The following is a 26,101-nucleotide window of genomic DNA, read 5'->3' on the forward strand; positions in this document are numbered from 1 at the left end:
GTCAGTCAGTCAAGCGGGCACTAAGGCAAGCGAGCAGTCATTTAATCAACGAAGCAGCCAGCTGGTTGGTCAGTGAGTACGCAAGTGAGTCAGCCGATCATTCAATCAGACAGAAAGTTCAGACAGTCAGTCAAAAACAAAGCCCGGTTCGTTTTCTCGCTAAAGAAACATTGTTCGATTAGCCAATCGAATTGCTGACAAAGGGGTGATGGCAAAGAGTGATACCGACTGATTTCTGTAACGTTCTCGGACATCAGATCAAAACCAACCAAAAGCAGCCGAGCACATAAGTCTTTGTTTCCCAAACAAATCAAATTGCTATTTTTTATTTCATTTGTTGTTCTGGGCCGGGTTGTTCGAAAGCCGATTAACGCTTATCTACGATTAAAAGTGAACTGAGGTTTTCAGCTCGCACTTTAAAAGTGGTTTTAAAGGCTAATTTCAAGCTAAAGGTAAACAAAAGTCTAAGTCAAAACTGAGGGCCAAAAATCTTTTGGAAGAATCTTTACCGATTAGTAATTAAACTCGAATCAAAGTTCACGTTAATCCAGGATTAGCTTAATCGGACTTTGGACCACTGGGCCCTGGTTTTGTTCGTGCGTAACCATTTTAAAGTCATAGGAACATCGCTCTAATCGTAAGACTCACCTGCTGCTTAAGGCGATTGAAGTTGTCGATGATGACTCCAATGAAGAGATTTAGAATGAAAAAGGAACCCAGAATGATGAAGACCACGTAGTAAAAATAGCTGTAGAAGCTGCTCTCATACCGTGGCTGTTTGTAGTGCTAAGGATGCAAAAAAAAAAAAAAAAAAAAAACAACTCATTATTTAGATACAGGGCAATTCAATACGTAATTTACGTAATTAACTTTTAAAAGCACTGTAAACTAAACGGCTGGTTGGTGGGCGAGTCCCATCGAATTCATAAGAGCAAACAAGGAAATTTCAACCGACATTTGACTGCCGGACAAACATGCAAATTTCCCTCCATGCCTCCACAAACATTTAACTGCCTAGACCCATGAACTCGTCAGGTACCTATTTTTGTAAAATCGCTAGCACTTTTTCCCTGATATTTTCGAGTTTTTCTCTTTTTTTCTTTTATCTTAAGTAATCTTTCAAAGAAGGTTGATATCTGTATCTACTTTTTAAGACTTTTACTAATATTGTTATTGTTATTTGTTATCAATCTTGCGTAAAATATCAATATTATTTCTACAACTGGTGTCCTTACATCGTCGCTATCCACAGAATCTTGCATTACTTCAAAAACGCCTTCTAAAGTAGCCTACAATTAAACAAGAAACAACTGAGTCAGATTTGAATACTGGTGCGCATTCGGACTATTGGGAGAAGGAATAAACAGGGGACTTGAGATGGGGTCCTGGGGCGACGGAAAACCTAAGTAGGGAGAATACTATTTTAACGTCCCACGGTTAACAATTATAAATCGCTCCTTCTGAACAGATTTTGGACATTTAAAATGACTAGAACGGAGTCTCGAAAGCTTAACCCTGTCGGTAATTTTTCATGTAACATTTAAGTCTAAACTTCAACACTCCAACGCAATAATTTCATTAAATGTTGTTAAAATTATGAGGTAGTTTTCAGTGGCGATGATCAAAGAGATAATTATCATTGAAGACGTTACGTTACGGTTTTCACCATAGGCAACAATGCAATACAGGAATTGTTCCTTAGGTAGCGTTTACTTGGTGATACATAAAGTAACGTCAACAAACAGGAACCGATCAATGCGTGACGGCCCATAGCTTTTAACTAAGAAAATAAGATTTGTAGAATATCAATACGTACAACTTGAAACAGAGCTAAGAATCCTGAAAACGAGGAGTCAAAGTTGATCTTGGAATTCATCCAGCGCATGCCAGCAGTCTCGTTGCACATTGTCTTGTTTTCCACCTCAGTGTAATCCATCACTGTCATTGTTGTAATGTTAACGCATCTGTAGAACTTGCCATTGAACAGCTGATAACCCACGATACTAAAGATGAGCCAGAATATAAGGCAAACGAGCATCACATTGACGATCGCCGGGACTGCGTGCACCAAGGAATTGACGACAATCTACAGAGCAAGCGGAGAAAAGCCGTGAGCTCCGCTCAAACTTGACTGAAGCGTATAATGAATGTTGTGCCGCTACAAGTACTTTTAAAATGGTTCAGATACTCTTATTAAGATCATAATTTCTTCTAGAAAAACTCTCTTAAGCGCAATGTAAAAGATGCAAATCATTTCCCGTTTCAATGTTGTCAAAAATACAGAGAAATGTCGAAACAACAATATAAACATAAAGGTTTATATCAAGAGTTTAGTGAGCGGGGGCCCGTTTCTCAAAAGTCCCGCTAACACTTCGGGCCAGAAGAGAGTTATGGAGAAACGACCCCCATTATCGAATGGGATCGATACTACCACGGGCAAGTATCGATTAAATCAAACATTTGGTATCGAAACCGATCCGCCATTGGCGGGCAATTGATGTAAGAAATAAGAGCAATCAGACCTTACCTTCATTCCTTCAAACCGTGAGATGGCTCTGAGAGGTCTTAACGCTCGAAGAGATCTGAAAGACTGCAGGTTCTTGTTTCCTGTGATACTCGCCAAAGAAATCTGCAAGGGTGAAACAGGAATAAAAAAGGAATTAGATCACATCCCCTTCCCTCCCCTCCCTCTCTTCCAATGAGCTTGTTTACAAACCTTCTTCAGAAGGAACAGACGGAGAAGGAACCATGATATGCAAAGTGAGGTGTATTCCTACACCGAACTAACACTTACCGCCACAATGAAAGAGTCCAGACAATTCCATAAGTTCGAAAAATAGCCCACGAACCCCATGCCGAGGATTTTAAGAAGCATTTCAATCGTGAAGGTGACCGCAAAGATGTAATTCATATAACTCAGAACCAGTTTCAACGTTTTGTTGTTTTTCAGATGGATGTCTTCAAATACCTGTGGAGGGAATGAGCGCGAGATTAGAACGATTTATACGCGACTTTGTAAGTAATTTTTGTTTTTCGCTTTTCATTTTGCTTGGTTTTGTTATACAAGTCATTGAAAAGATTTCGCACACCGTGCTGCAATCAGAGGCATTATAAATGCCTAAATGCCGAACGTAAAAAAATCCAAGATAAACTTGCTGTATGTGTAGCCTGGGATCTAACTCGGTCCGAGTACTAGTGACGACTGGCATTTCATGTTTTGGGCTAACCAAGGATTAAGCTTATCGGGTTTTTGAAAAACTGAGCACAGTTTTATATATTGTGAAGAATTAGGGGGTTAGTGTCTAAAAAAACTGTGGTGCCGCGTCGGTGGGGAGAAGAAACGAATGTTTGGTTTATCATCAGAGTTGATAACTGAAGGTAAACTGGCCACCGTAAAGAGATTCGAGTGCTGAGGTTTCGAGCGTTAGCACTTCATCGGAGGGAAGGGATAACGTCAGCACTCGAATCTCTTTACCGTGGCCAATTTACCTTTAGTTATGGATAAGTTACCTTTATATGGGAGGCGGCGTGCCCTAGTGGTTAGGGCGCCTAACCACTAACCCGGAGGTCCCGGGTTCAAGTCCCGCTCTGACCACTTGGATTTGTTTCACGGTAGCCCCGGTTTCAAATCCAAGGCCACGCTTTGTAAATAGCCAACTGGTTTGCCTCCCGCCAGTTGGGATTTTTAACAAATGTCATGTTCAGTTTGTAAATTTATTTCACTGCCAGGACCCAGTTGTTCAAAGGCCGGATAACTTTATCCCGTGGATAAGTCACCATCCGACAGTTTCAATCTATGCAAAGATTTCAGTATTTCTTCTTGTACAAGCGAATATGCACACTCTAACCACAGTTAAGTTTGGGAGTGTTCGAAAACCTTGGACAACGTTTAACGTGAAGTATATTTTAGACCCTGAATAGTGCCTTATCCAGCGGATAAAGTTATCCGGCCTTTGAACAACTGGGGCCTGGTTTACAGTGCTCCCAATAAGCACTACAGTACGAAATACTTCGACACTTAAATTAAGTCATTTATTTTATTTTTTATTTATCAAATCTGTTGTTAAACCAAACATTCGTAAACTAAAACCAAACTTACCAATGTCAAACTACTGATGACGATCATAGCCAGTATAAACCACTCAAAGTACTTATGCTCCACAACCGAACACACGTAAAAACGCAGCCCATGCCAGGTCCTCCGAATACACGACTCTTTGTAGTTGTCGCAGCAGTTACTCTCGCAGTAGCAGAAAGCTGGGCAACAGGGACGAACACCAGTAGCAGTCGTAGTGGTGTCACCGCTTTCTACCGTCACGATTGTGTCACGCTTCGATTCGTGACCCGGGCTGCTAGGTGGAATGCGTGACTCAATGTCACCTAGACTGACATCTCTGTGTGACGATCCGGCAGACATGCGCGAGTTGCCATTTATCACCACCGGCGCAGAGCCATTGGCAACCAGATCTCCGTTGCTAAGGTTATTTTCACTAGACCCCAGTCTATCCTCACTTTTGACGCGGTTGACGCATGGCAGCCTCTTGTTGGCGTCTGGAAGGTCCCGGATTCTCAGTGCAGCCTCGTCCAGATCAATGGCAGTAGTAAGAGAGTGGCGATTTTCAAATGGAGGAGAATTCATTTTGGTGTTGCGTCCAACAGGCTTGCCTGGAGTTTCATCTGGAAAAATTAACAGGAAACTTTAATTGTTAGGTCAAAGGACAATTACAGGCGCTGGCGACCAGTTTGGAGTCTTACCGCTCTTTCCATAATGTTTAAAATTTTCCCGGGCTTGCCACAATTACATATTTTCCCGCGCTCGTCAAAAGTTGCAAAGGCTGAAGGTTGTCGACGATTTCGTATTTTTTCACGCTCGCCAATGTTTCGACTGAGCCTGTTCCAGCCGACGATTGTGGCGAGCAGCAAAAACCGGCCCGCAAACGAAAAATATTGCGTTTGGGGAAAACTAGAAGAGACTGGGGAAAAAGGGGCGAGTTATTTATTCGCTTGCATCGCAAATTTTTTTCGCACCGCCTCCAATAATCTGAAAGCCTGGAACTGTTGTGTTATGGAAATACAGCGAAGATAAAATAGATGAAGAACGAGAATGCTAACGCCATCTAATCGAATAATTATTGATTGCTCTAGAAACTAATCCAAGATAACCTACCAAAGTTGTACTTGTAGCCGTTGTGATTCTCCAGTTGTGTCTGGCCATTAGGCACACGGTGAACCAAGTCCATCTCAAGCCCATTCTCTTGCTCGCCGTTCTTAAGATTGTTGGACAAGCTGAGCGCTGCTTCTTTCTTGCTTTCATCGTCAACTGGGCTAACAGTCCCGGAGTTGGCATCTGCGTCAGTTCCATCTCCGTCCTCATCTGGACCCACCTTGCTTCTACTTCCAGAGAGATTCTTGTTCTTTCCCATAAAGCCCAGAACGTCCAGACGCTTCTTTTTCTTTTTCTTCTTTTTCTTCTCCTCCTCCTTTCTCTTCTTCTCTTCTTCGTCTTCCGGCTGTTCGTCTTCTCCGGCGCTGAACGAGTTCAATAAGAGAGCGAGAAAGAGATTCAAAATCACGAAATTGCCGATAACGAACGCGGGCAAGATGAAGAAAATCGCGGCGGGACTGGTTGCCCGCATAGTCCACCAGAGCGGTTCGATCCATTTGCCGCACAATATCCTGAAAATCACCATGAAGGAGTGCCCGAAATCGCTGAAATTCCACCGCGGTATTTCGCCACCTTTGAACACTGAAGCGTCCTCGTAAGCTTTCTGGAAGAGCTGCATGCCAACAACAGCAAACATGTAGACAATAATTGCGAGAATGACCGTAATGTTGCCAACCGCCCCCACACTGCTCCCGATGGTGTTGAGTAGATCACCCATTGTCTTCCACGACTGAGCAAGCTTCAGAACTCGAAGCTGTCGGAAAAAAGAAAACCGTGCCACTTTAGTTATTGTTTATCATTCTTTCTTCCAGCAAGACAGAGAGATTTATTTTCTTTCACAACTCGTCAAGAAAAAGATGCGCAAATTTCAGCAAACACTTACAAAGTCTGCTCTAAGCGCTTGGATTTGGTTAACGATAGGACCGTGATCAACTACTTCAAGGTTGCATTATGTTGATAAGCAAGTGGTAAGCCTTCCACGAAGTAAGGATTTTAAAAACGTTTATGCTCCATTTTGAATGTTATTTTTTCTCATTCATGGTATAACCAAGATGACCAACCGACAATGCTGTCATTTTTAAGAGTTGAGTACATGTTCGGTGAATACCAAGTTAACCGACGTCCTCCGAAGTTTATCGAAAATCACACTGCGATAATTTCAATGTTTCAACAAAAGATAACAAAGATTTCTGAGAAACTAAAAATCCTGAACAACTTCCGAAGATTCCCCGATGTTCCTAAGTTATCAACTTACCAGCCTGAACGTCCGTAGCACACTCAAGCCCGCGCCGGTGATGGCTCCAGAATAGGTTAGCGCCATATCCAAAACACTGAGAACAACTATTGTCCCGTCAAACAAGTTCCAGTTGTTCTTGCAATACTCTTTAGGGCCAAACGCGATCAGTTTCAGAATCATTTCCATTATGAAGACTACAGTAAAGACCTAAACAATACAAGGAGGCAAGGAATGATCAACTTGTTTTTAAATTGAAGGCGAAGGTATTGCTTACATTAGGGAGGTTTCCTTCGGTAATCACCCCTGTCCAATCACATACTGAAAAACACCTCGAATAGCCCTTGCTAATTGTGGGAATCTAGTATTGTAATAAGACTTCTCTTATAATAAATTGTTGTTGTTGTTGTTGTTGTTGTTTTCCTTAAATAGTAACGTAGCCAGAAGCGAATCACAGAATTTAAAAAGCAAACTCGCGAGAAACTTCACAGGCTTGACACTCCCCCGTCTTCCCCACCCGGCTCCAGATCTTAAGTTAAAAACCCACGCGCCTTCGCGCGACAGACACACACGTTGATTGATCGTTGAAACGAATAATATCCCGAGAGCAAATTAGAACTCGGAAAAAAAAACAAAAACAACGACAAAACAAACAAACAGCTCTTCGGAGGGGCTAACGGGGAGGAGGGGGGTTTGGGAGCGAGAATTTCTCCTCGTAACTTGAGAACGTTTGTAGCCAGAGGATGATTGGAGGACAAGGGTACAAATACGTTTACTAAAACTTTCCGGGAAAACATTGAGATCACTATCGCGCAGGATACCAGTTTCAAGCACCTTTAAGAAAATTTAAGCATTTTTCGAGGTTCTGGCCGGATTCCATAGCTTTGTCAAGACAACAAAATGCAAGAACTTTCAAGATAGTACCGTAACCATGGCAACAGCTCAGGAAGGATGGGGGATACGATCATTTAGTTATCTACAGGTATGTCTTGTCACGTGATCCAAGGACATACGGGAACATCAAGAAGTCACGTGACATGTCACGTGATCCGGACAAGTCACTTGAAAAGTAACCCCTCATTCGCTGTAGAAGTTCGTGAGCGCCCCAGCTTTGGAACATTCTATGAAGATAAAAAAATGTCCTTACCAAGTTGCAGATTTCAAGCACCTTCGCAAAATCCTTATCCATCTCAAAATGCTCTAGTGCCATTGCCAATGTGTTGAACAGAATGCAAAGAGTGATAAGAGTCTCAAATGCGGACGAGTTCACCAGCCCAGCCACGTGCTTCTGAGTCTTTCTCCAGCAGCTCGGGTTTGTCGGGACTTCGACGGTCAGGTCTGTCGGCTCTTCGTTTTCTATCGGGTGCTCGGATTCTTCCGGATGAGCCACTATGTAGGCTTCGCGCTCCGCGATCTTTCTCCCGTCCTCTTCATACAGGGCTTCTGGCTCCATTTTGCCGTCGAAGGAATACGTGGACGCGCTCCTTTTGAGCTTGGCAAAGGCTTGTGCCTGACGGAGCAAAGACAAGTTCGTTCAAAAAATTTACACATGTGAAAACACTTTCTAGCGTAGAAACAGGAAAAGAATAATTTACAAATCTGAAAAAGTGAACGTGAGTACTTGAAGGTACTGCTAAGTAGCCACTTTCGCTACATTAAGATCTTGTGTCAAGAAATAGAGTACGAGCCACTTTGAAGCATAACTGACAGCACCAGATGCTACTCCGTAGCTTTCATTTGAATGGACAAATATTCCAGCGTTCTAACCACAGACACAAAAGTCAGAGCCACTTTACCCTAAAGAGTGCAAATTTTAACGTATAAAAGAGCATTTTTTTTAATTGGGTGTCCTAATACGAAAGCAATTACCATAACCAATCACAACAGGCGTAAATAGCGCAGTGAGCCAATCAGAATTCGAAGAAAATTACATGTAACAGGCGCCAAGCGCGGGAAAATGCCTGCGAGTTAGTCACGACTGGTTTTCGCTTTGCTACTTATTGGTTGAGAAAGTGGCGCGAGTTTTGCCAACCAATCACAGAGCGTAGTGAAACAAAAACAAAGCGACCGCTCAACTAAAAACAGCTCAAACTTGCGAGCAGGAATAGCAAGTACTTCCCTCCACCCAAGGTACGCTTGTGTGAAGGTTAAACATACAAGAGAACTTTACTCACCCTGAGCCCTTCGTCCTGCAGCGCAGCAGTTTCTTGCTCGTACGACAGCGAAACAACAGCCAAGACAAGATTGATCAGGTAGAACGGGCCCAGAAAGATCACAAAGAGAAAGTAAAAAACATACCATGGGCCTTTGGTCGCAATAACCTGAAAGAAGGAATGTTAAAAATTCATACCCTTTCACAAGACTTGATGCGATAAAACAGCTTAAAAAGTAATTTGTTAATCCTTTCAACTTTGAAAGGACGGTAATGGTAATGTATACACACCGCGCTGAAAAAAAGTGTCTGCGTTTTGCCATATTCAATCGCAGCGAAAAGTTACAGGACGTTTTCAAAATAGGATAAAAAAATATGGAGTGATCGTACAAAAATCGCTCTCGGAGAAAACATATTTCGAACTAAAAAATTCGCAGGCACATTTTTGTTGGTTATATGTTAAACTACCTACTGTCCAAATTTGAAGGCAAACAAACAAATTCCTTTTGAGTTTTAGCTCTTTAAAGTGTCTCCTCCAAGTGAAAAAATTGATTCGAGAAAACAGTGCTAAAAATTCGGCAATTCATTTTATTTCAAAATTCTTGGTTTAGTTTGATAGCCAGCTCTATAAGCTTTAATTTGATATAAGGATTCAGGTATCTACAGTTTAAACTGGACGCGCTACATTGCTTGGACGTGAGACACCTCTAAAGGTGTACGGTAACCTTAACGTCCCACAGATTGTTAGGAACAAGTGTTGTGAGACGGGACCTACGGTTTATCGTCCTCATCCGAGAAGACTAGAAAGACTCAATTATTCAAAGACCCTGAAGAGATACTCACGCTGTTATAGATGCTTTCCCAGTAGTCCATTGTTACCAGTTGTAGAGAGGTCAAGAGAGACCAGCCAAAATTATCGTAGCTGATGTATTTTGATATAGGATTAGGACCTGTATTAGGCATACAGGTGAAATTCACAGGACATTGACTGAGAAAGAAAAGTAAAAATAAATTACTCAACTGAAGATCCCAGACGAAGAATACAGTAAAAACCCACGTGTAAGAACCTAGAATTTTGGGGTTCAGGCTGAATGGGTTCTTATATTTTGGGGTAGTTTTTCCAAAGTCAGGCTGATTAGGTTCTTAGTAGGTTCTTATTTGTAGGATTTGTCATAGTGATACAAAAAGTCAGGGCACTATACAGATTCAAGTCCCAAGACTACACCAGTATAATTTTATACAGTACTACAAATTCTATACTCTGTATTTAAAAGATTTTCAATTTTGAAGTTTCTTCATTGTACTACATACTGTACTAAACAAATAATTTTCATGGTATATTTCTCAAAAATTTCACAATTTCTAACAAAATCCAGTATTTTGGCCTTACAATAAGAGTGTTTTTTTTTTTATAAGAACCTATTTTTCTTTGCCAGGCTAAATAGGTTCTTATATATTTGGGTATTAAAATGTCCAACTTCAGCCTGTAGGTTCTTCAATCACTAGGTTCTTATACGTGGGTTTTTACTGTAGGTAAAGTCGCACTAAGAGCCTTATGTCACCCCAAACAGTCCTTCAAAGGAGCAAACTCACCCAGATGGTCATAATTTGTCCACTTATGGTATGACCATTAACAGTTCATTCTTCAGTTCATCTTTCAGCTTTAGGCATTATTCTACGACATACCAGCCAGCTGAAGAGATTTATTTGCTAAATAATCAAGAGTGCGTTATAATGCATTTTCCTCACAGTTTAGGAACAGCACAATTCGGGGATAGTCAATTCCAAAACAAATAATCTTCTGGGCGCACTATCATTATTCTGAAACCGAAATATCCTTGACGGACATCCGGGTACTAAACATCCCAGCCAATTTGAAAATGATGTACGGGCCTTTGGGTTCATTCTGAGCGCGGGAAAATGTCCACGCACACCGGTTATTGATTCAGTGTATTTGTAAGTGTTTTAAAATACAGTCGAAACTTCCCTTGCGACCACCTCTCTTGAGCGACCACTTTTCCAAAATACCAAATTTTCCCCAGCCAAATCACTATAGTTGGAACCTCTTGTAAGCGACCACCTCTCGTAGGCGACCGTGACCACTTTAAGAGATGACGGTTTGTAATTTTCTTTTGTTTTTAACCTCCCGTAAGCAACCACTTGTCACATACGCGACAAAAGTCCTCATATCTGCCTCCTGTCAGGAGTTGGACAATTTGCCTTTCTAGCATTATAACATGTTCATTCTTGGATAGTTCAAGAGGACATGAATGTCACAATCGGACGTACCGGGTGTCCCGAAATAGACTTGTCCCTTTCGCCGTATTAGGTAATTTATTGTGGCTACTAAACCTCTGGAGTCACCTTATGCTAATGAGTTCAAAATTTAGACCCCTTGTGGTCTTACCTCTCGTAAGCGACCACCTCCCGTAAGCGACCACCTAGGCTTGACATTTTGGGTGGTCGCTTACGGGAGGTTTGACTGTAGTCCAGAAAGAACTGGACCTAAGCTAAGGAACTAACGCTTCCACAAGTGATTAGAAACTTACAAAGCGACGGAAGAATTGCCACACAAGACAGCTACTCCATCGCCCGGGAAAACATAGTGATTAGCTGAAAGAAGAATAAACACATTGTTATCTTGTGGACTGTGGCTTTAATAGCGGCTCATGAAGATCGGCACTTACATGTAACTCAAGTTACTATGCCATGGAACGATCAGGAGTATAATCAACAAGAATGCATTTTTAGTTAAGAGCATTTTGCACGCAAAATTGTTTTCCGGCCCAATAAGGGATCGGGATTTTCAAGAGAAGGGCACCCGCGCCAATAAACGTGATCGCAGTTGTTCAAAGAGCGGATAACTTTATCCAGCAGATAAGTCGCTATCCACCGGAAAATGATTTGATTGGAGTCAATTTTATCCGCTGGATAACGATTTATCCACTGGATAGAGTTATACGCTCTTTGAACAATCGAGGCCAAACAAACAACCAGCTTTCCGAACCTCGAGAGCGGTCGATTGCGGGAGAAACAGCAACTACGGGCTGTAAAATAGTCCAAGTAAATTCAAAGAAAGTTTAAATAGAAGAAAATATTCTCGCAGTTATCTACGCAACCAAACTGTTGTGAAAAACCTGAAAAAAAAAATTCAGGCTTGAACGGGATTTGAACCCATGGCCTCTGCGATGCCGGTGCAGTGCTCTACCAACTGAGCTATCAAGCCAACTGGGAGCTGGTCATGTTCTGAGTTCATAATATACCCGTGAAGAATAAATGATTTTGAATATATGTGTAACACGTGTGTATACAGTATGCACTTACCATCATCTTGTAAATACTTAAGAAAATCATCGTGATCTTGGGGCCATCCGTCAGGCGGGTTTCGGACACATTTCCACTGCATAATACCCACGAATAATTGCAGTCCAATAAGAGCAAAGACGCATAGAAAGAAGGTAGTAAGTATAAGAACATCAGAAAGCATTCTGATGGATTTCAATAGCGTGTTTACCATGGCTTTTAACCCTGCAAAAACAAAAATAACAACAACGTTAGCGCAGGAAAAAACATACATTAGGGAGCTTATAAAGCAACGACAACGGCAACGGCAACGAAAACGTCACCTGAAAATATATCTTTAATTCATTTGTGCTACTTCGCGATTATTTCAACTGGCTGAACTTTTACAAAAATGGCGAACTATCCAGGAACCAAATTGGTAGGAGTGGCGTACAAGTTATGACAGAAAATGAAAAATTCACCGTCGTGCGTTCACGTTCTCCACAAAACCTTATATTTCACGTTGTTGTTTTGCAGAGGACGGCAAAGAAATGTACCAAAATGTAAAACGCACGTGCAGAGCGATTGTTTTTCCTCGTTAAACCTACTGTTTTGCGGCGTTGTCGTTGCCGTCGCCGTCGCCGTTGCTTAAGCTCCCTAATATTATAGGGATGCCGTCGTTGGGATGACTGCAGCCCTGCATTCGGCCATGCAGCTTTCAGGTGAATAGCCCTAACCGCGGCTGGTTTGGCTTCGGATTTGCCTTTTCCAAGGAGAGTGGCCAACCGCAGCTGTCTGGTCACTAATATGCTAGTCTCGTGACAAAGGGGTAACGGGCACTTGCCAAAAGTGCCACCACAGATTCTTGAGGGCGGGAGCGTTCCAATCGTTCAGCATAAAGCTGTGTAATACAGCTAGGATTTTTAACTCGTGGGATTTTGTACAACTTCGTTAGGAACCAGGAACAACCACATTGTGTAGAAAATCATTGTCAGTGTAAGCAGAGAACGTGAAATTTTGTCGCGATCGCTTAATTTCTGCGCATCCCCACAGACTTGCTGACTAAACTTACCTTTAACAGCTGATATTGTTCTCAAAGCTCTAAGAACTCTGAAAGTTCGAATTCCTGATAAATTTTCTACGCCAGGAAGCATTGTTATATAACTGCAAAGAAAAAAAAGTGAGTTTCAAAGGTGCTTATCAACGAGGAAATTTATCGTGTAAGTTACAACGCTTCGCCTTTGCCGGAAATTGCAGGAACGTTTGAACGCCAGGCCAAACGATAACCCAAGTCAACGTTAGCTTTGGGAATGCCCACTTGAAAACAGGCTTGCTTTGCGCGGCAAACCGGTAGGCACCAGTGGACGCACGTTGTACAAGAGCCATTTCAATGCAGCCTCGCGCAAACACTTCCTTTTTGAAGCATCCCACGCAAAGAAACATTGCGTTGTGACTTACAAGAGAGAGCTACAGTCCTCTGCAACGTGGCGAGTTACATCACAATGTGCAACACGCAGCTTGTAGATTGTTCATTAACTTAAGGGTGCATGGGTTCTCAGTGTTCTAGATAACTTTCAAAATCAGAGTCAATGAAGAATTTTGAGGGGTCAATAGCTCTGGTTCTCTCTAAATCTTCTTACGTTTGTCATTCATTTTGTCGGGTCAGGAAGCCAGGTTCCTCTGAGACCCCTCTCTTATCTGGAACACTGGGTTCTTTGTTGGTTATTTCGGATAAGAAACACTTGTAATAGACGGTAATTTTGTTCTGTTGGGATCTCTTCTACTGGAATATTGGGTTAATTTCGCCCCCAACAGCAGAATAAACAAAACTACAGTTTAATCGAAAAAGGAAATGGCTAGATTTTAGGACTTTTTTGGTAAACTCGGACGGAAATACTTGTGTTCTTTCTGAGAATGGTGTTCCAGTTATTCATTTTTTTTTTCTAAACAATAATAATGAAAAAAATAGCCAAAATACAACCTTACGTGCAGACCGCTTGTCGTTTCTATAGCAACAACAACACCTAACAACAACTCTCAACACAAGAGCGCTAGCATATTATAAAGCATAAAACGCTTAAACACCTTTAAACGATAAACACAGCCCTTAAAAGTTTTCAGTGCCCTGAAAATGACGCCAGTTTTCGTTCATAAGTAAACATGTTGATTCGTGACACAAGGATCACCAAGTCGATACAAAAATGTTTTCTGGAATATGCATGACGTAGGGTAGGAAAGTGAGAACTGTAAACGTTATGAATAATAAATCACCCAAATTGCTTATTTAGCTTAAGATAACCGCAACGGAGAAACCTTTAAGTTTAAAATGTGCTTGGTCGTCAAGGGAAAAAAGACAAACGTTTTGGCCAAAGCCACACATAAAGTGTTCACTCCAAGGCAAAGCGTAACTTGATCAGTTAGAAAGGTATAAGAGGAACAATAATGAAAGCTATAGCTTGTTAATGGTTTCACCAACAAACCACAAAAGAGTGCCGTTAATCCGTGTTTAAAAAAAGCGGGGGAGTACACCTCTCACTTTGTCACGTATTAAAACGGAAAATTAACACTTGCAACTCGAGACAATCCCGATATCGTGTAATGTGATTCAAACTTTGAGTCTGTGAACGAAATCCTAAAGTGTGACCATTCAAATGAAAGCTACTGAGCAGTACTTTCCTGTTGTGCTGTTTATTATGTTGTACAAGGTGGTTCTGACTTTTGAGTCTGTGGATGAAATCCTAAATTGTGACCCTTCAAATAAACGTTACTGAGCAGTACTTTCCTGTGGTGCTGTTCATTAAGCTGTAAAAGTGATTATTACTTTTGAGTTTGTCGTGAAAAACTATTGAGCAGGAATTATCTGTGGTACTGTTTTATAACGGTACAAAAGGTGGTTCCAACTCTTCAGGTCTTAAATTTTCAAAAGAAAGAAAATGTTAATTTGCAGTTTGAGTATGAAACTGGGAAAGAAGTTCACTTACCCTAAAATAACTACAAGAAAATCTAACCAATTCCACGCATTTCTAAGATAAGCATATTTATGAAGAGCAAACCCACGGCCTATGATCTTAAGAAACATTTCAGCTGTGTAAATCGCTGCGAACACAAATCTAAGAAACAAAAAAAAAGAGAAATAAGATTAGTCTAAACTCAAGTGATAACTATCTTTAATTATTCTGGATAATTAAACAACTATATTTAAAGCCTAAAATGTAACGATCAGAAACAAAATTCGCTACCACTATGTAAATGCTTATGGGGTATCGTTACCGGGAATTTGCTGCGTTTTGGTCAAAACGGCAACAAATATTTCCTAAATTACTACACTACGAGTGGTCCCTAATTTTCCTTAAGGATAGTAAAGGGAGTGAACTACGCGCGCGCGCGCTGAAAATTACCCCCGCGAGGAAACGCGCGGCGCGCACGGAAGCCTCGCGAGGCAGTTTTCGTACGCTTTCGCGCTATCAAAGGTGGGATATTTAACAAATTATCCTGCGAAATCGCGGGGAATATCGCCTGATACTTTGCCGACGAGGAGTTGGCTAAATTCAGGGGGTATTCCGCAAGATTGAGCAGGATAATTGTTTTATTCAACACATTGATAACAAAGCACAGTTTTATTGCACAAAAGCTGGAGACGATCTTTATTAGTTTTGCCATTTTTCTCCCCGACACACGAAATTTTGTATATCAAAGGATATCTGTTGACTACGGACGACGAATATTCAATGTGCCATGACCATATTTGGGCAGTGTAACAATGTGTTGAACAATAACCTCGGATATCGACCAGTTCAGTTTAGTTGAAAGATATTACGCCAGGAGACACGAAATGACCAAAGGTGCGTGAGAGAAAGAAAGCCGGATGAGATATAAGACATGTCACCAAAACAACATCTACTCTGAGACTAAACATTATGTTGAACTATCTAACATGTAGCTAAGCTTTTATCCGATTTGGTGGTTCACCACGACAACATGCCCTAATTGATCAAATCCTTGATTCTCATCTCACGCCTGCATGACAACATAGCAACATAGTAAGGAGATAATAAGTGTTGATCACTCATCGCCCGGTATAATAACCATTAAACTTGCTCTCAATTTGTTAATCACACTGGTATAAAAAAAGACAAGGCCATGATTGCCAAACAACTCTGTTGCCATGGAAACTAACGCCCACGTAATTTAAGGTTGGTTGAGCGTATTTCCTCGGCGTGACATCAAAGCAATTTTTAAAACGCGTGGGACGTAATTCAAAAAGGACTGCTGAAAAGAGATAAATAAATAATAACCAGTTTCTTGTGCCTTCATGAAAACAAAGCCACCATGATCGACAACAGCCAGTTAAGATTCCCTATCTCCACTGTTTATCGCAAAAGTCCTGGCCTGCTTGTTAAAGGGGCAGTGCCAGCTATTTTTAGTGTCACTTTGAAAAGCCAAAAAGCTTATTTGTATTGATGGAAACATTAAAACAACAGTCCAGTTTTGTTAACAATTGTCCTACTAGTGCACAGAAACTAGAATCAATCATCTTTGGCTGCGGATGGCTAGAATGGAAATGGATTAAAAATTTAAAAAGTTGGCCAATTTTTTTCAAGTTCTGTCTGTTTAGTCTGCAGAAATCGTCAAAAACTGATTATAGTTAATTCTTCCTCGGGGAAATTATTTCACATTTTCCTCCTCTAAGAGCAATTTCAAGTTTGAGAAGTGGTTCTTTGTTAAATATTTGATCAGCTTTGACCAACATACAGGAAAATGCCCGTGACAGTACCCCTTTATTTACTATTAGCTTATAAAATGGGACCAGTAAGGACAATGGCAGATAAGCTCTAACAGATTAACAAACCATGCATGGCTTCGTTTATATGAAAACGTTAAGAAACTAGATATCATTTTACGCTAAACTGCTTCTTTTTTTTTGTTTGCATTGGAGGGATTGATTAGTTTATCCATAGAAAAAAATTATTAGGGGAGCAGGGATGGCGCAATGGTGAGGGCACTCGCCTCCCACCAATGTGGCCTGGGTTCGATTTCCGGACTTTGCGTCATATGTGGGTTGAGTTCGTTATTGGTTCTCGCCCTTGCTCCGAGAAGTTTTTCCCCGGGTACTCCGATTTTCCCTTCTTTTCAAAAACCAACACCCCTAAATTCCAATTCGAACTGGATTATTGTCAAGCACTTTATCATGAGCCTCTCGCTCGGGAGATTGCGCAAGCACCACCCGTGTTATTGACAATAAAAAAATTACTTTACTACCCAATTATTTATCGAAACTATGTAAACATGTTCAGGCCCAAAAATTACACTAGGTAAGGCCCGTGCATACTTTTGACATGCAACCAGTATAAAGAAACTATTCAACGAAGAGTTGTGCAACGCGTCTCGGGCTCGGAAAAAATAACAACTCAGAAATGGTATAATATCCCCGTGTGAAACAACTTTTAGCTAAATAAATTAATTACTATACGACATTTTTTGTTCCTGAAATCTTGGCTTCTAACACTGTTCTCGTTTCACGCACTCTGAAAGAGTGCAACATGGTCTCATAATCACACCTATAAACTGCACTCGTAATCACACCCCAAATTCCTTTGTCGTATGACAAAAAAGGCCCCTTCACGTCCAGTTTCACTTTGTACATCGTGCACGAGGTTTTAAGGAATAAATCAATATTTTTCTGAACACAACACGAAACTAAATTGGAAGCAAAGGGCCGTAGTTAAAGTCGAACGGAAGCAGTGAATTTATGAGGGGGTTTATTCTAAACAAGTTAACTGAAACCATTTTAGCAAAGCCAGATGAAGTAAAACAAGTAAATTGTATTTGAGGGACCCAGGGAAGCATCGAATGTTGCATACTTTCTGCCGTTTTAGGCACATGTGGTGAAATACTGTTAATTATCATAAGACAAAGAAATTTAGAGCGGTTTTCAATTGAGTGTCGTATGTAATTGCGTTTTTGCTTTGGTTTTGCATTACTACGCTCTGTGATTGGTTGATAAAACGCGAGCCACTTTCTCAGCCAATAAGGTGTAAAACCCAAACCAATCGTGCTACCTTGTACCTTGCTCGCACGTGTTTTCCCGCGCTTGGCGCCGGTTACATGTATTTGTTTTGAATTCTGATTGGTTCATTACGCTGTTTGCACCAGTTGTGATTGGCCAGGGTAATTACTTTGGTTTTGGTTTTACGACAATCGATTGAAAACCGCTCTAAGGTGCAATTATGAGACCATAATTTACTCTTTCAGAGCGCGCGAGACGACAACAATATTAAAAGCCAAGATTTGAAGAAAGAAAAATGTCGCATAACAGTTAATTTTGATTTATTAGGAGATTTATTCTAGACAATGACATGTTAATCGCAGACATTTTGAGCTTAGAGAAATGTGTGTGTTTTTAGCGGACCCCAACCAGCATCGATTTGGAAATAAGCATTTTCATTGCTTAGACCTGAAAAGCAGAAAAAAATTGAAAAGGTTATACTTACTCGGCCTCTTCGGGCGGATTGCTCATAGCAAGGAACACACAGTTTGTTAAAATTGTCAGAAGAATTAAAAGTTCAAAATATGTGAGACATGGTCAAGGAATTTAACAACACAACATAAACTAAGAAATCACTATTACTGCCATGCCGTTAGCGATTACTAACAGCCACAGCTCAGCTGATAGATTTTTACCAAACGTTACTTACCAACAGGGAACAACAATAGCATGTGTTTAAAAACATCCATTACGTACACATATTTACTAACAGTCTGCATTTACCGACGGGTATTTACGATCTCATTTAATCCTTCGACCGGCATTTTTCAGGGAAAGTCTTTGATGGCCCGAATGAAACAATTAAGTTTAACTAATCCAGTAAAGTGTGACAACTCATACAAAAGCTACTGAGCAGTACTTTCCTGTGACGCTGTTTGTTATACTGTACAAGGTGGTGCTAGCTTTTCAGTCTGTAGATGAAATCCTAAAGTGTCACCATTCAAATGAAAGCTACTCAGCAGTATTCTCCTGTGGTGCTATTTGTTGTACTGTACAAGGTGGTTCTAACTTTTGAGTCAGTGGACGAAATCTTAAAGTGTGAACATTCAAATGAAAGCTATTGAGCAGTACTTTCCTGTGGTGCTGTTTATTGTACTATACAAGGTGGTTCTAACTTTTGAGTCTGTGGACGAAATCCTAACGTGTGACCATTCAAATGAAAGCTATCGAGCAGTACTTTCCTGTGGTGCTGTTTGTTGTACTGAACAAGGTGGTTCTAACTTTTGAGTTCGTGGATGAAATCCTATCGTGTGACCATTCAAATCAAAGCTACTGAGCAGTACTTTCCTGTGGTGCTATTTATTATGCTGTACAAGGTGGTTCCAATTTTTGAGTCTGTGGATGAAATCCTAAAGTGTGACCATTCAAATGAAAGCTACCGAGCAGTACTTTCCTGTGGTGCTGTTTGTTGTACTGTACAAGGTGGTTCAACTTTTCAGTCTGTGAATGGCCCTGTGAATGACTTCCTAAAGTTCTTCTCTTTTTTTTTTAATTTTGTCACGGATTTTTTTTCCCCTTCATCCCGAAGAAGTTTAGGACAACCTCAGGCCGATTGATAATCACGTCTGTACAGGCTCATTGCGCCCTCCGCAGGTTTCCATAACAACAACGTTGATACCGCCACCTTCACAAATCTCAAACAAGAGTGAAGAATTCTTATCTGTTTTTTGGGGGTATCCGCTCTGGTGAATTCTACCTAGACCTGTGATCACCATAGTGCACAAAAAATAAACACAAGCAGGGTTAAAAATAATTGTACAAGGTTTGAAATCCAAAGTAGGCCAGAAACAAAAGCAGTTTATAACAATTAGTGGCTAAAAGTAGGCAAGCAATTGTACAGGACTCTGCGCAAAACAGTAACTTCACGTACGTATACAAACCGCGAACGATTAACACAAAAAATTAAACATGGTCTTACGAAGAGTTACAAAGGCAAAATAAACCAAACAGTGTCAGTTAAGTCATCTTAAAAAATTAAACAAAACCAGATATAGTAGCACACGATGTTAATAAACAAACAGCTACGTAAGCAAGTAAACCACTTTTTACATCACTTCACACAGAGGTCATTTCTACGTCTCATTTTAAGAGCAATAAAATTGATTTAATAGCTAGCCTTAAACTGCAAAGTGTGTATTAAAAGGATATTGATGAGTGATTAGAAAAAGTACAAATCTTCGAATCCGATTCCTTGGACTGAAGATATACAGGGAGTCAGAGGCGTGGAAGCGGTACACATACTGTTTGTTGAACTTTTTAGCAACGATGAGGAAAGTCTGAAAAATAAAAATAAAAAAAAAATACAGAAACAAAAATAAATTAATTATCCATAAAACTGCGATATGAATACACATTATGTTTAACAAGCTAAATATTCAGTTCACGTAATCAGAAACACTTTTGACGAGTAATGAGAATTTATCTCGCAAAAGTGCATGAGTCATTCACGCCTGCGGCGAAATGAATGAACCCTCTATCTATTCGCTTTCAATTTGGTCAAAACTTTTAATACATATCCGGAAAATTCTATATTTTGAAATACGCATATTTAGCTCACGTGTTGGATCAGATGTCACTCGATTTTTATTGTTTTCAACCCTGAATAAAATCGTTTGGACAACAAATGCGATGCCAAGGATATTTTACAAGACAAAAGCAAATATTACAAACGACCTTTTTAGCGACAGAACTAACTCAGTGGCTTGATAAACGGCAGAGGGCTTTGTCCTAATTCCATTTTTTATTGAAAGCTTGCAATTTGAATAAAGGAAAAAATAAGCCCTTTTTGATAAAAATTAAGTAGAAAAACCTCGAGCAAAGATACACTTTACACACATGCGGCGGAAATCGAACAGCTCTCGATTACAGTAAAAGTGAATTCAACAATGTTTTCCAGAACACAACAGCACTCGAAGGCAATTTGCACTTGTCATATCATAAATTCGGAAGCTATCTACTTTTCAATCGGAAGTAAAACTGTGCGTTTATTTACGAAAAGGAACGTAATTTCACTCGATGGCGGTAATCGCTCTTTTGACTGAATGCGATTGGTGGATACATATCTCGGGTCGCAAAATTAGGGAGTCAAAATTATGTGGCGAGTATCGCGAACAACAGGGTCTATTTCTTCCATTAAATTAAAAAAGTGAATTTACTTATTAGAATGTGGGTAAGCGTCTCCTTGCAGCAAATCAAGAAGGTAATTGAAAAATTCTCGCCAAATAACACAAGTGCTACTTTTAATTTCTAATAAATATGGGAATAGTTGAACAAAAGGCTAAACATTTTTCCCAGCTAATAGGAAATTAGATGACGGTTCCTTAGCATAACTAAATTGGAACATGTTGTTTCTGTCTTTTTATGTACAGTCACTTCAGTGGAAATGGAGTGCACCTAAACGCAAACTTAGCAATTTTCAAATGTCATTTTCCAACAATTTCACGCCGAAGAGCGAAAATAACGTCGATGAGACACTGTTGATCAACTTTACACAAACACTTTAAAATATTTTTTTCTTTCCCGCAGCGCTGCTATGCTTCATTTAATTTCATCTTGCTGATTAAGTTCAAGTCTCGTCATAATAAATTGAGGAAAAACCGCGCGTGTTGTAAGGAGCAAAGGTTCTTCGGGATGTTTGGTCGAAGCGTAAAGTCTCTACGACGATTTCTCGCCTTATTCTTGAAAACAACAGTTTGTTTATTCGCCTAGGTGACACAAAACAAAAACTATTCTTAGCCGGACTGAATTCGACGTGGAGTTAGCCGCATAATATCCCTAACAGTTTGAGCAGATTAAGAACGTACCGTGAGGAGGCGAACAGCTGTCTAACCAATGTTGACTTTCGAGAGCCAGCGGGGGATCTAAATATTACTCGATTTCTTATTCATTCCTTAGATTTGCAACCGACAGGGGGGCGGCTTGCTATCAAAGGAACCCAGTTATCAGACACGGCTTTGTTTTGGGCCTAGTCAAGGACAAAGCTTTCTTGGAAGGTAACAGCGAACACAAACAGTAGCAAATGCCCGCTGTTTAAAGGAATAGAACTGATAACTGTATTGAAAACCCGGTTCAGAAATTGAAATAAGGCGTATCCGCTTAAATGTGACACAAGGGTGCCCTGCGCGAGGTCGAAGGCTTTCTTCACAACGCTTAGCCCCTGGCTTGTGAAGCCGCAAACTCACTTTTGGGATAACATCGCTGCGACTTTCTATTCTAGTCGCAAGAGTGTCATGTGTTTTGAGACTCCCGTGGCTACAAATAAAAGAGTCCGAGACGACTTAAGATCGGCATAAAAGTTAAAACAACCTGGAAACTATCGAGATTTGTACTGGCCGTAAGGACCCCACTGTTAATCTTACAGAAAATGTAATGAAGCAAACAATGGCGCCGTAAACTAAATCTTAAAACCAAAGCAAAAGGTATTGCCGCGATCGGTCCGGCAAACGAAATCGAATTATCGGCACACTAGTGTAATGTTCTCTAAATTAGAAGTACGGATTTGGAAATTGGCGACTGTGTCCGACCACGGGGTTCACTTTTGCGCTAATTGGACAAGTATGTTCCACAAAAACAGTGCAATAAAAAACAGATACTCCTTCGCATTTCACAAAAGAAGCAAAAACGGCAGCAATTTGGCCGCTCGCGTTTCTGTCCTCCAAAATTAGCTGGCGAAGGATGGGAAATCCTCCAGTCGCCTTCAATTTTCAGTTAGGTAAACAAGGTATTACCATGTCACTAGTCGAGGGAACGAAATTTAAATATTTTATCAACTTAACAAATGGGGAAAGGGGCCCAAACAAAAGGTTTTGATGAATAATTAAAAGTATGTAAATCAATTCTTTGAAGGGCAAAATTTACACTATTAATATTTCATTTACTGTGGCATCGAGATTCGCGGACGACCCATCTCTTTGCCGCCCCGAATTTAAATAGAACCCGTTTAAAACACAGCCGCTCACAACTCAGCAATTGAATCGAGCTCTTTTGAATATTCATTCTTACGAAATCGAGAAAGCGATTAAAATACAACTGGTACCTGCGTGATTATAGAGTTTGTGACAGGTTATGTACAAAAATTATAGAGTCGAGTTCAGAGGAATGTGTACCAAACAAAATTGCCTGTCGCAATATGTAGCTGGTAGAGTTTTCGCGATTTTTCTGTCCAAACAATTTCAGTTCGCAGTCAGATGCTTCTTCGAGTCGTTTTCAAACCCCTCCCCATTTTGCGGTCTTCCGAAGAATCTTGTTTTATTTATGCGACAAGCAGGTTGCTGGAATAAGAATATAACATGCCGAAATAATGTAGAAAAACGAAAGTTAAAACTCAGCAAAAACCTCAACCTTGATGTCTCCTTCGCGTTGCTGTTAAATAATACGCCAACGTTTTTCAATAAAATTAAAACACAAAGTTTTATTTTTATCCCATTCGCCGTTTAAATCAAGGCGAAAAGCTTAGTTTGCGATAGATTAAAGGGGCTGTCATTTTCTTGATAAAAATTATTAATATTCATCGAAAATGCGGTTCCGAATCGCGCCTAAGACTATTTACAGCGTGGCCAAGGAATTCTACGCATATTCAACAATAATTTCCCAAGTGTGCGAATTTTTAACGAAAAATTTATTATTCGTAATTTTACGAATTAAAGTCAAAAGACGAGCTTGTCTTTTTTGCTGTACTAACAAAAATAAGAATGACTTTTGATTAAAAAATAACACTAACGAAAGACAAAGCGATTTGGCTTCTGTCAATGGCAAAAGTACAGCTCCTAATAACGATTCATCTGTCAAGCTTCGATCGGAGTTTTTACTATCAGAAAACCTAATTCGCAATATTTTTAAACGCGCGCACAATGCCAAAGTATACACAAATGCAAAGCAAGCAAAGTGCACAAATAAAAAAAAGCTTTCGACATTTTGACAACAAAGAGCCTTATTTGACTTTTCTATTGCCTCGTGACATTTAAGGAAGGAAAGATGTTTAAATTTCCCGTGTTGTTTGCCCGCGAAAAGCCAAGGAACACACGGAAAAAAGTGCTTATCTCTCCAAGGGCACGTTCACGCATAGTCGAGTACGCCTGCCATCTCAAATCAGCAATCACTACAAAATGAAATTTGCCGACAAAATTTATTTTACGCTCTCGCACACTGACGCAGCGGTGTTTAATTTAGAAAACGAATTAATCGACATCGGTCATAATTCATTTTTGTAAAAAGATTCGACCTAGTTGTCTGGGAAAAGTGTAGCTTGAATCGCCATCTAGCCATCGATATCTAGCCAGTTACTCAATTACAAAAGAAATAAATGGCCAAAAGAAAACACTGTCCGATATCACGTCGGATACAATAGCCGGAGAATTTAAACGCGGTATATTTTGTCAGTCTTCAACAGCTAATCGGTAATATTCCGCAAGCAACCCTCGGTTTTCGGTGGTAAATCGCGAAGGAGGAAGTCATAATTAATTCGTAAATTTTTACTATCAAATTCCAGTAAAGACGATTGATTTTGTTGACGCTCTCAACGCTTCCGCCGCGAAGAAAGAAAATACCATTAATTTCCGACCCTTGTTTTCGATAAAAAGAGGATCGGCGAGCGAATTTCGAGGAAAATACCAACTCCACACAAACTCGACTCGCATAATATTTAAATATTTACACATGCTTAAGATGTATGTATAAAGTTTCCTTGCCGACTTTCACGCATAAAAACACCAGCGAACGATCGAAAATTCGACACGAAACCATCCAAATTTTGTTCCACGGCAAGACGTAGAAACCTAGTAAAGCTAAGCCCCAGTATCTCCTAGCTGATAGCCCCTTGTGGTGAAGGTTATATGCGAATGTTAACAGCAAGCTGGATGAAGATTCTGCCGCCCCGGCGGAGATGGCTATGTCAAGGCCTTTGCGAGCCAGACTGATTGATAATCAAGCGCTTCGGGCGCGCGGCAGAGATTGCGAAGACAAGTGAAACTCATTTTCGACTTACTTGTCCATCCTGCACTTCGTAATCACAATCCTTAAGCGGTACTAGCAGGTAGTGTGGCGCGAGTGGTGTGTATAGCTCCTCTTCGGCTGGGAATGCATCGCCGGTCCCCTCGCCACCTAAAACTAACTGAGAGCGTCTGTAAGCTTCCTCTCTCGAATGTTTTTCATCGGATCTATGATGTGCTCTGGCAGCCGCCGAGGCTATCATGTTTGTTGAAGTGCAACTGCAAGTGAATTTCTGGTTCTTAGTCCACCTGCCGCTCTACAATACTGACATAACATTTGAAGTCCACTTTATAACTCAACACAAGAGCCGGCAGAAGTCGAACAACGCCAGCCGCAAAGTCGTCAAACTCGCGCGTCAGTGGCCAGCAGAGAAGCAGTGTGTGTCGGCTAGCATTCCTTTCGCTTAGCGCCTTCAGGAAATCCAAAAACTGGTGAGAAAACAACAATTCGCCATGACGATGACACGGATAAACACGGCTTCATTAAAAATCCTCCGCCACCTGGTTTGTCGTTTGCTCGCACCCTGTGCATACTGGGATACTCTGGCTTGAACGTCACTGATGCCATTAGCAAGGTGATTGGTTAGGTTATAACAACGCTGCTTTTCCCACAAGAAACTGGCCGGCATAAATTTCGCCTCTCCAAACATCGAATTTTTGCGGCCTGCCCTCGGCTTGAGTTTAACGCCAATGCGTTATATGATTTCGAAGCGATCGATTCACAACATATTCAATTCTTGGCAAGATCTTGGCAGGGCGATCGAGGCAAATAAGTGTCGCCTGTTGCGAGGTCAAAATTGTCGAAATCGAACTAGCTATCTTGAAACGAAACGTTTTGAAACGCGCTTGACGAAACGCCGAAAAAGTTTCAAATTTATCGTGCTTTGCATAAAATAAAAGGAAAAATAAAAAAATTGGAATATTTTGAGAATCACGTGTCAAGAAAATAATCACTTCACTAGTAACAATACCCACAACACAAGGTTATCATTCACGGTAAACTTTAGAAAATCAACTTTGAGGTTGTTATTTCAAGCTTACCAAGCTAAAGAGAGTGCGATTAAAAAATTCCGCCGCTTAAATTTTCTCCTTTGATTATTCAGCATTGTAATATTGATTCATTAGTTGGCTTTCGTCGTTCATCTTATTACCGAGCGCATTATGCGCCAATACAACGCATCGGTCTACCCACCGCTAGGAAAACTCAAAACAAGTACAAACTTCGCATCGTTTTCAA

The 26,101-nt window shown here is 40.6% G+C and overlaps 1 protein-coding gene across 3 annotated transcripts in view; it reads right to left on the reverse strand.

Moving 5' to 3' along the window:
* Positions 1 to 26,101, reverse strand: part of LOC146473278 (sodium channel protein 1 brain-like) — a 53,919-nt gene that overhangs the window by 8,451 nt on the left and 19,367 nt on the right. For 2 of the 3 annotated variants that reach the window (XM_085118494.1, XM_085118496.1), the window contains 17 exons: positions 20,023 to 20,154; positions 18,324 to 18,400; positions 14,814 to 14,942; positions 12,905 to 12,996; positions 11,875 to 12,078; positions 11,100 to 11,163; positions 9,394 to 9,538; positions 8,573 to 8,719; positions 7,546 to 7,908; positions 6,420 to 6,608; positions 5,168 to 5,918; positions 4,100 to 4,677; positions 2,795 to 2,968; positions 2,528 to 2,629; positions 1,817 to 2,086; positions 1,236 to 1,289; positions 649 to 786 (listed from right to left, as the gene is read on the reverse strand). In XM_085118494.1, coding sequence (XP_084974620.1) covers positions 649 to 786; positions 1,236 to 1,289; positions 1,817 to 2,086; positions 2,528 to 2,629; positions 2,795 to 2,968; positions 4,100 to 4,677; positions 5,168 to 5,918; positions 6,420 to 6,608; positions 7,546 to 7,908; positions 8,573 to 8,719; positions 9,394 to 9,538; positions 11,100 to 11,163; positions 11,875 to 12,078; positions 12,905 to 12,996; positions 14,814 to 14,942; positions 18,324 to 18,400; positions 20,023 to 20,154 — 3,609 coding nt within the window. Of the gene's footprint in view, positions 1 to 648; positions 787 to 1,235; positions 1,290 to 1,816; positions 2,087 to 2,527; positions 2,630 to 2,794; positions 2,969 to 4,099; positions 4,678 to 5,167; positions 5,919 to 6,419; positions 6,609 to 7,545; positions 7,909 to 8,572; positions 8,720 to 9,393; positions 9,539 to 11,099; positions 11,164 to 11,874; positions 12,079 to 12,904; positions 12,997 to 14,813; positions 14,943 to 18,323; positions 18,401 to 20,022; positions 20,155 to 24,860; positions 25,413 to 26,101 lie in introns of those variants that run through there. The other variant, XM_085118495.1, reaches the window with a different exon arrangement.

This window comes from Pavona decussata, unplaced genomic scaffold (assembly GCF_977016875.1).
Source record: "Pavona decussata unplaced genomic scaffold, jaPavDecu1.1 SCAFFOLD_94, whole genome shotgun sequence".
NCBI lineage: Eukaryota > Metazoa > Cnidaria > Anthozoa > Scleractinia > Agariciidae > Pavona > Pavona decussata.